The sequence below is a fragment of the Arachis ipaensis genome, chromosome B03, assembly GCF_000816755.2.
Source record: "Arachis ipaensis cultivar K30076 chromosome B03, Araip1.1, whole genome shotgun sequence".
Classification (NCBI taxonomy): Eukaryota; Viridiplantae; Streptophyta; class Magnoliopsida; order Fabales; family Fabaceae; genus Arachis; species Arachis ipaensis.
In genome coordinates, this window is record NC_029787.2 from 2,318,855 (window position 1) to 2,329,542 (window position 10,688).

Genomic DNA, 10,688 nt, shown 5'->3' on the forward strand with positions numbered 1-10,688 from the left:
ATATTTTATGAAAAGTTTTATTTTAATATTTTATACATACTATGCAATATTATACAACAAAATCAGAAAACTAATTATTGTATATCAAAAATATTTTTGTATATATATAGATCAACTTTAATTTTGAGGTATAGCTCGTTTTGTACAGTAAATTTTTTGTCTCCAAATATAATTCAGATACTTCGAAAAATGTAGTAGACAAAATTGAAGTGAGAGGTGGGGTAAAATCGGAGGTGATGAGAGATGAGGGTTGTGAAGTGTTGACAATAAATGATAGATTTGAAATATTAAATTTTGAATAAGGGCATTTGAAAAAAAGAATTCAAAATTTCAGTTTCTATATTTAAAAATGAAAAGTCTAGGAGTCAGCAACTTTATTAAATTTGGCTAGCATTCCTCATTTAAAAATTTTAATCTCATTTGTTTTCGCTTTTTGGAGGCACAAAAGAAATTAAATTTTATGTCTTATGTTCTTGCCTGGTTGAATCTGAGCTATAATCTGTGCTTTGTCGGAAGCCGAGCAGTTGTCCAGCCGATAGCCAGTATACCTCGGCCAGCTAATGTAGCGAAAAGAGGAGGAGCACCTGCAAAAATTACTCCGACGCTCAAGTTAGTTAAGGAATATATGAGGAGTTATTATCTTCGAGAAGAGAATCTACCTTTTCAATTTCTGATAGCTCCATTTTATAGCTAGGAGATGAGGATATCCGTTTTCTAGCATTAAGGAGGAATTAATCCCTTTTTGGTGCGTTACTCAGAAAGATCGGTTACGATCATAACTCGGTAAAATCAGTTACAGGAGTGATATCCGAGCTATAACTTTTCGAATGATGTATAACGGCCATATCACAGCCCCCAAGCTTAGCCTGGCTTTAAATGAGGCGGGTTGAGCTTTTTAATCCGAGTTATAGCTCGGTGTAAGAAGTCCCCAGATCAACGCGTCTCAGGCGTTATAAAATGAGAGTGTTGGCTCTTCATTTTTTGTTTTCCTTGAAATTGGAAAAGGCACAATAAGTGCTCATTAAAATTGGTCTTAACCTGAAAAGATGGTGGAATTTCCAAAGCTGCCTGGTAACCGTTGTTGTAGGTTTTAATGAAGGGGTAGTATTTTTTATGGAACTCAAGGGTTTATTAAATGCATTCTTTGGATTTTATTTCAAGTTACACTCATCAAAGGAAAATTTTAGGTTTTTAACTGTTGCTTGTTCCGAAATTCTGAAGAGAATGACCAAGAGAGGTTAGTAAGAACTCTTTCACTCTATAGTTTCTTTCTGGTTTTTTATTCTTGGTCAAAAACGAAAGATGGCAGAGAAGAAAGCAAAGGCTTTGCCTAAAATTGATGATGATGATTCGTATGATTGGGTAGATGGGGATGTTAAGATAAGGGCTTCTCTGTTTACAGATAAGGAGAGTGTTAGTGAGGTGAATGTAGCGAAGATAACTAGTCCAGGTTTTAGAATTGAATTACTGCCATGCAACCGTACGGATCGCGTTTTTCACAGAAAGAAGGATTTTGAACATTTTTATATGTACAGTTGTGTATTGGAAGAACTTTTTGTGAAACTACCTTTTACTTCCTTCGAATGTGACATACTGAAACAGATGAACTGTGCCCCTTCTCAAGTCCATCCAAACGGATGGGCATTTTTGAAATGTTTTCAATTTTTGATGCAATATCTTGAAATCGAGCCAGAAATAGAACTGTTTTTTACTCTGTTTCAAGCTAAAGGGGTCTGGAAGGGTGTTTGGGTTAATCTGAATAGCACCCCTGGGTTTTCTGTTTTCAAGTTGTACAAGTCCTCTTTCAAGGATTTCAAAGAAATGTTTCTTAAAGTAAAGTTTGTTGACGAAGATTTTCCTTTTTACCTTGATGAACATTTGGGCGAGAAGTTCCCTCTATACTGGTGCTGTCATCCGTAGCATATACTTGGTCCCGATCTTATAGCGCCTCGAAATGAGTGCATAGTTAGCTTTCTTATGGAAATGGTTGACAAGGGTGGTTTATTGTCTGTGTCGGAACTACTTCCGTGGGAAGAGAATAGGGCAGCGGTTATAAATTATCTGGGTGAGAGTTTATGAACTGGTTTGTTTGATATTTGAAGAAAAATTTTCAACTCTGACGTTTTTTCTCTATTTTTTGTAGTCGGGAAGTATCCTGGTGTTTCGGCTTCAAGCTTAAGGGCTCGTTTCAAAGCAAAGAACTTCGAGGGGTCTTCGTCCAATCCTGAGAAAATGGAAGGTGGGGCCGAGGTCAATCAACCAGAGCTGAAGAAGAAAGGATTTGTTTTTAAGAAAAGGAAATCTGATGTAATTAATATTGACAATGATGAAACTGCCAAGGGGATTCATCTGAACGATTTGTCGAACTTTACCCTAAAGCAAGAGAGGCTACACATGTTTGAAGAAGAGGTGGATGGATCCTCAGTCTGGGATAGGAATTTTCTTTTTAGTGTTGTGGTTGACGAGGTTGTTCAGGCTTCTTCAGATCTGGGTCGTATTGAGGGGGTTGGAGACGTCGGTATTGATCAATTCATCCAGGTCAGTGTTAATCTTTGTGTTTGCATTACATGTGCAATCTGTGGTACTGATGGCGATTTTATGCTTTCTGCCTAGGTTGTTGGGCTTCGATTGGCGAGCGTAGGCCATGCTCAAGAGAAAAAGCATAAGAAAATGTTGCAAACTGCTGCGGAGAGTACTACGATCAAGGAACAATTGGAAACAAAGGAAAAGTCCCTAATTGAACTTAGGAAAGAAATTGCTGCAGTTAAGGAGGAACTAAGGTTAGAGAAAGAGAGCCATGAGAAAGATGCTGAAAAGCTGAGTAAAAAGGAAAAAGATTTAAACAATATGAGTGAGCAGGTTGTTGGGGTGACATTAAAGCTGAAAAAAATGGAATCTAGCCGAGAAGGTGAGATCCTAGATGCATTTGCTGAGGGTTTCGAACGTGCTGTAACCCAAGCAAAATTCTTGGTACCGGACGGGGATTTTACTGCTATGGATCCGAGTAAGGTTGTTCGTGAGGGTTATTTGGTGGATGATGAAGAAGTTGCCGAAGAAGATGGGGACAATTTGGCTGATTAAAGAATCTGTTTATTTTGCCGTTGACTTGTGTTTACTTGGCCTTTGAGAGGCTTATTTTTTATGTATCAGTGTTTTGAAAAAACTGATGTTTAGCAGATATATTTTGATTGTAGAACCATTTTTCGACTGTATTAATGTCTGTCAAATTAGGTGTGGTATGTTCCTAATTTTTGTTTGTTCCTCTCTAAAAAAAAGGATCTTTTTTTCCAATCTTAGCTGACTGATGTTGTGCGCATTCGAAATATAATGCAACTAGTTGTCTGAAGCGATTTTTGCTTTCACAAATTGATAGTGATGTTACAGCCATTAACATCAGGCTTTGCGATCTTTGTTTTGTATTTTAGAGAGAAGTGCAATGAGAAAGGATTAAAGTAACATAATTATTACCAGAATGTATTACCTGAATAAATTTAGATCAGGTAAGCTAGTCTCATTAAAACCTCCACGAGCAAAACCTTATTTAGAAAAAATCTCGTGGTAGGAAAAAGAGTACTAGTGTTCTTGTATGTTCAACTATAATACTGTTTTAAGGAGCTAACATTCCAAGTGTTGGGTAACCTTGTGCCATCCAGTCTTTCCAATTGATAAGCTCCCCTTCAAAGGACTTCATGTATTCTGTAAGGGCCGTCCCAAGTTGCTGCAAGCTTTCCATGGGAGGAAGGTTTTCGGACATTTTCAGTCTTTCGAAGGACCAGGTCGCCTACGACAAAGTTCCTCGGTTTTACCCTTTTGTTATGGCGCCGACTTAGACGTTGTTGTAACGCCTGATGACGAATTGCCGCTGTGCTTCGTATTTCTTCGACGAGGTCAAGCTCGGTTTGACGAGCTTATGTGTGGTCGTCAGCCTCCACCCGCAGGGAACCATGCGAGACTTCAATTGGTATCATGGCCTCCGAGCCATATACCAAACGGAATGGTGTTTCTTTGGTCGTGGAGTGTACTGTAGTATTATATCACCACAATATTTTGGGGATGAGTTCAGCCCGTAAGCCTTTGGCGTCATCCACCTTCTTCCTTAAAGCCTGTAAGAGGACCTTATTTGCTGCCTCCGCCAACCCATTTGATTGTGGATGCTCGACGGATGAAAAGTGTTGCTTTATTTTTAGATTCTGCAAAAAATCTTTGAAATTATGGTCGGTAAACTGACGATCATTGTCAGTAGTAATATGACGAGGTAGACCGAATCTACAAATTATATTTTTCCATACAAAAGAAATCATCTGACTTGAAGTAATTTTGGCTAAGAGTTGAGCTTCAATCCATTTAGAAAAATAGTCAATTGCAACAACTAAATATTTGACCTGTCTTAGCGCAGTGGGAAACGGTCCGAGGATATCGATTCCCCACTGGTTAAATGGCCAGCTTACGATTGAGTGATGTAGGTTCTCGGCTGGTACGTTAATGATTCAAGCATGCTTCTGGCAGCTATCAAAAGTTTGGACCTTGTTTCGGCTGTCGTCCCAGATGGTGGGCCAATAAAAGCCAGCTCGGAGAACCTTCTGTGCGAGGCTTCTTGCTCCCGAATGTATCCCGCATATGCCCTCGTGAGCTTCATCTATAACAAGGTCGGCTTCCGATCTGTCTAAACATTTTAGTAAAGGTCGAGAGTAACCTCGCCTATATAAAGTATTATTTAACAGTGTATAGAAAGATGCTTATCTTTTAAACTTTTTCTGATCTTGGATTCCATCTGGAACGATCCCATTTCTAAGAAATTGTATAAATGGTTGTTGCCAACTATTTTTGTTAGAAATAGTAAAAGTACCGATTATATTTATACTCGGCTCTGTGAGAGTGGATTGTAAAAGCGTGGCCGTGTGTGATTGGGTAGTAGCCAGTTTACAAAGTAAATCTGCTCTGTGATTCTGATCTCTAGCTATATGAATTATTTCACATTTTGAAAAATTGTCCCTAAGTTGGGTGACAATATTTAGATATTTTAATAAAATAGGATCTTTCGTTTGAAAACTTTGATTTACTTGTTGAACCACTAGTAAGGAATCGCAGTAAACCTTTAATTCAGAAACATGCAATTCAATGGCTAACCTGAGTTCAGCAATCAGAGCTTCGTATTCGGCCTGATTATTGCTGGCTTTAAAGGAAAATCAGAGAGAGTGCTCTATGACAAGTCCTTCTGGATTTTCCAAAAGAATTCCTGCTCCTGATCCTTGAAGATTGGACGCCCCATCGACGAATAGCACCCACTGTGTGTTTTGTGCGTTTGGGCCTGGTCCAGTAAATTCGGCCACAAAATCAGCCAAGTATTGGGATTTAACAGATCCCCGAGGTTGATATTGAATATCAAATTCGGAAAGCTCAATGGACCACTTAATCAACCTCCCTGCTAGCTCGGGTTTGGCGAGTATTTGGCGTAATGGTTGTGTTGTTTTGACATTGATTGTATGGCTTTGGAAGTAAGGACGAAGCCGTCTTGCGGAGAAGACCAAGGCGTAGGCGAGCTTCTCTAACCTCGGATATTGAAGCTCGGCGTTCTGCAAGGACTTGCTGACAAAATAAACTGGCTATTGACCAGGGGCGGAGCTAGAAATTTTTTTGAGAGGGGCCAACATGAAAAATATAAGTTAAGAAGAAAAGAAAATTAAAAATTAAAAAAAAAACTAAATTAAAAAATTGAAACTCATACATATTTATTATTTACTTGCTGACAAAATAAACTGGCTATTGACCAGGGGCGGAGCTAGAAATTTTTTTGAGAGGGGCCAACATGAAAAATATAAGTTAAGAAGAAAAGAAAATTAAAAATTAAAAAAAAAACTAAATTAAAAAATTGAAACTTATACATACATATTATTTATTTTGGGGGGGGGGCATTGCCCCCCTTCTCTATAACGTGGCTCCGCCACTGCTGTTGACCCCTTTCATCCTCTGCAACAAGAATAGAACTAATTGCTGTATCAGTAATTGACAAATACAAGTATAACATTTCGCCGACTTTAGGCTTTTGCAGAATAGGAGGTTTAGAGAGAAATTGCTTTAAACTTTTAAATGCAGCTTCGCATTTCTCATCCCACTGAAAAGTTGTATTCTTCCGTAAGCACCGAAAAAAGTTGACCGACTTTGCTGCTAGACATGGTAAGAATCTGGACAGAGCAGCTAAACTCCCTGTTAATCTCTGAACCTCTTTTATTGTTGTGGGACTTTTCATATCAAGGACTGCTTGGCATTTTTCTAGATTTTCCTCGATTCCTCTACTGGTGAGGATGAATCCAAGAAATTTTCCTACACGGACGCCAGCACACTTCTCAGGATTGAGCCTCATTTTGTATGCTCAGATTTGGCCGAAAATTTCAGTAAGGTCGGCAATGTGAGATTGGCATATCTTTGTCTTAGCGACCATATCATCCACGTATACTTCGATATTTCGACCTATCTATTGTTTAAATACTTTGTTCATCAACCGCTGATACGTTGCCCCTGTATTCTTTAAACCAAAAGGCATTACGTTGTAACAATAATTACCATACTCGGTTATAAAGGCTGTTTTCTTTTGGTCTGATGGATGCATGAGGATCTGGTTATAACCAGAATATGCATCCATGAAACTCAAGGTACCATAACCACAAGAATTATCTACTAAAGTATCAGTGCATGGTAAAGGGTAGGCGTCTTTAGGACAAGCCTTATTTAAGTCTGTAAAGTCGACGCACATGCGCCACTTACCATTACTTTTTCTTACCATTACAACATTGGCTAACCACGTTGTAAACCTGATCTCACGGATGAACTGGGCGTCAATAAGCTTTTTGGCTTCGGCCATGGATGCGAGCCTTTTCTCGGTTCCGAGATTCTATTTTTTCTGAGATACTGGTCGGGCTGCCGGGTTTATCGCAAGTTTGTGTGTGATCACAGATGGGTCTATGCCTGGCATATCTACAGGGGTCCATGCGAAGAGATCGGCATTCTGTTTTAAAAAGTGGACGAGCTTATCCCTTTCCTCGCCGTTTGTGGATGTTCCAATAAAGGTGAATTTCATTGGATCGTCGGTCAATGAAACCTTTGTTACATCTTCATTTGGCATAGGACGATCTTCAAAATCAGCTCTGGGATCTAGCTCGGCTAAGGTCGGCTGGTCAGCATGTATGGAGTTGATTCGTCGTTCAGCCACTCTCTTTATAGGTTTTAGGCTCACGTTATAGCAGTGCCGAGCTTCTTGAAGGTCGCCGTGAACCGTGGCTATTACTTTATCCTATACTGGAAACTTGACACAGAGATGGATTGTGGATACAATTGCAGCAAATTTATTCAAAAAGGGCCTACCCAAAATAAGATTATAAGGGCTAAAGCAGTCAACAACAAGGTATTGAATATCTTATGTTTTGGAGAGCGGTTGCTCGCCCAGTGTGGTTTGCAGCCATACCGAACCCATGACAGGTACCCGTTCTCCTGAAAAGCCTACGAGATCTCCAATAGATGGCTGCAAAATGTTAGTACTTAGTTTCATTTTTTCAAATGTAGTAAAGAATAAAACATCAGCGCTACTCCCTGGGTCTAGGAGGACCTTTCGAACAATTAGATCACCCAGCTGGATAGAGATGACTACAGGATCATTTAGGTTTGCATCTTTACAAATAAAGTCGGTTGAACGGAAGGTCATCTCTAGGAGGTCTTGACCTTGTTGGGGACTGCTGGTGGTATCTGCAAGCGCCAACATTGCTCTGTAAGTACGCTTCCTGGCCGAACTTGTGCTTCCACCCCCAACATATCCTCCAAAGATGCAATTGATTATACCCCTGGGCTGAGCATGTGCTTTTTCTTTGTCTTTTGTTGATGATGACTGGCCTACAGGAGGTTGTTCGGTGGTCGGCACTGTCCTTTTCTATATATGACCTGAAATAAATTTGTCAAGGTGGCCCTGTCTTGCTAGACGTTCCAAGAGATCCTTTGCGATCACACATTCATCAGTCGTGTGACCGTATTTCTGATGAAACATGCAATACTTGGATTTGTCAATGTTCTTCGGCTCAGGATAACTACCAGCTTTGCGGGGTGTCTTAATTAGCTTAGAATTCAATATTTCTTTGATGATGTCGTCCCGCTTTGTATTGAACTGGGTATATGACTCGTAACGGGGCATTGGTCGGAAATTCTTTTTGCTCTCCCGAGGTTTATCGTCATCCTTCGCAATTGCCGACTTCTCTGCCTTTCGGGCCTGACGGAGTTCTTCAATATCTATCTGTCCTTTGGCCTTTTCCCTAAACTCGGCCAGAGTCTTGGGTTTGGCTACTGCAATGGCCTCTTGAAACTTACCCGGGCGGAGGCCACTTTTGATGGCATGCAAGTGGACTTCTGGGTGGAGATCAGGAATTCTCATAGCAACTTTAGTAAAACGAGTAATGTAGTCCTTTAGGCTTTCTTGTTGACCTTGCTTAATAGTAGTCAGATAATCGGAATCATGTAAGTATATAGCCGATGCTGCAAAATGATCTTCAAATTGTTTTGCCAGCTCCTGGAATCGTGAGATAGAATCTGCAGGCAAAGAGCAAAACCAGTCAAGTGCAGGACCATCTAAAAAAGAGGAAAAACAACGACATAAAATCGGATCAGATGCACCGTTAACGATCATAATAGATCAAAATTTCTTTATGTGTTGTTTAGGATCCCCTAGTCCGTCGTAGGGGTTAAAGTTGTCGGCAGCGTGAACTGTCTGGGCAATTGAAAATTCATGATCTCCGGCGTAAATGATCCAGCAGAGTTATCAGGCTCTTGATCTTCGTCTTCTGGCTGAGCTTCCTCGTTTTGAGGATTAGCGTCATCATCCTGGGGCGTCTCCGAGATATGAGTTGGCTCGGATTGGCGTTCATCATTTCCATGTCGCTCCTGGCAATCATCATTGTGTTCAAGACGAGCATTAATTAATTGCTGAATTTGTTGCTGCATTCTCTGATTCTCCTCCGCCATATGCTGGTTTGCTGTAGCCATGCGTTGATTTGTCTGCTGGATCTCAGTTACCATCTGGAGGAGTTCGGACGGAGTGGGAGGAGGTGCATCAGCCATTAGCAGATGTTGGGGATTTTGAGGCCTAGAAAGGGAAGTTCGGCCCCACGGTGGGCGCCAAATGTTCTTGCTTGGTTGAATCCGAGCTATAACCTGTGCTTTGTCGGAAGCCGAGCAGTTGTCCAGCCGATAGCCAGTATACCTCGGCCAGCTAATGTAGTGAAAAGAGGGGGCACCTGCAAAAAGTACTCCGACGCTCAAGTTAGTTAAGGAATATATGAGGAGTTATTATCTTCGAGAAGAGAATCTACCTTTTCAATTTCTGATAGCTCCATTTTATAGCTAGGAGACGAGGATATCCGTTTTCTAGCATTAAGGAGGAATTAATCCCTTTTTGGTGCGTTACTCAGAAAGATCGGTTACGATCATAACTCGATAAAATCAGTTACAGGAGTGATATCCAAGCTATAATTTTTCGAATGATGTATAACAACCATATGATCTTATAACTAAAATTTTAATTCTAAACTCTAACTACCGAATATATTACTAAATTTGAATCCTAATATTATGTACCAAACATAGGCTTATAGTTTGAGAAAAATAGTCGAGTAGTGAGGTATAATTGGAATATTTAATGCATAGTTATGGATATATATGTAGCAATTATTTATTTAAAAAATGGCGAATTATAGGCGTATAAATAAAAAAGAAAAATAATTTGGAGGTATTAGGCGCATGTGTTATTAAGGGTTTAGTGATCCTAAAACATATCGATGGGCATTGCGCGTGTGGGGTGTGTGTGTTAGCTGGTCCATATATATGATCACAATTCACAACCATCTTATCTGGCTATTACAAATTGAAGGCCAATAAGGCATCACTATCTGCATTCTCCATGCAATTCAATCATATCAATTATTGAAATGTCATTTTACAAAACGTGCGTGCTACTTACGTATTCTTTCCCCAGGTCGGCACAACACTCATCACTCACTAGCTACTTCTTCATAACCCACTCCAAACACCGATCAAGCTAGTTGGTGTTGACAATTTCTATACATTTTTTTAAAGAAAATCTGGTTTTGGTGGTTTTCAAATCTGGTTTTTGTGGTTTTCAACAGTCTTGTATTATTGTAAATTAAAGTAGTCTCTAAATAAATAATGTGTGAACGAGAAATATTAAGCAAGGTAGCCGTGCTAATCATGGAACCAAACAAAAACAGGTCACATGTCATCACTAAAAGTAATATGGATCAAGGGAACGCACATCGTTTATGTCGACGGATTATTAATACTATTACCAGCTCCTCATTTAATTGAAATTCATCCGGCCACTATATAACACATGCTATAATTAAAACATATGCACACACGACAACGACATTCACCGCCGCAATAATAGTACCACTGCTCACCCTTGTCTTACTTGTCGACCTTTCTTTTCTCATCCAAACTTTCATTTCCACAAATTTATCTCTCTTTTGCTCCACTATACATTACACATACATTTTAGAGTTAATAGACTTATATTATCGTCATTCGCATATATATAATCATTTCTATTTATTTTTTTCATTGAACTCACTCTAAATAAAAAAAAAAGAAAAGTATAGGATAATAACATATTATCTGTCAATAATAATTAATTA

The 10,688-nt window shown here is 39.5% G+C and overlaps 1 protein-coding gene across 1 annotated transcript; it reads right to left on the reverse strand.

Moving 5' to 3' along the window:
- Positions 7,919-8,665, reverse strand: LOC107632389. Its single transcript, XM_016336073.1, has one exon. It carries the CDS (start codon positions 8,663-8,665, stop codon positions 7,919-7,921), a length of 747 nt encoding a protein of 248 aa, XP_016191559.1.

Coding starts and splice junctions, on each gene's coding strand:
- LOC107632389 (XM_016336073.1), bottom strand. CDS start 8,665: ATGATCGTTAACGGTGCATCTGATCCGATTTTATGTCGTTGTTTTTCC.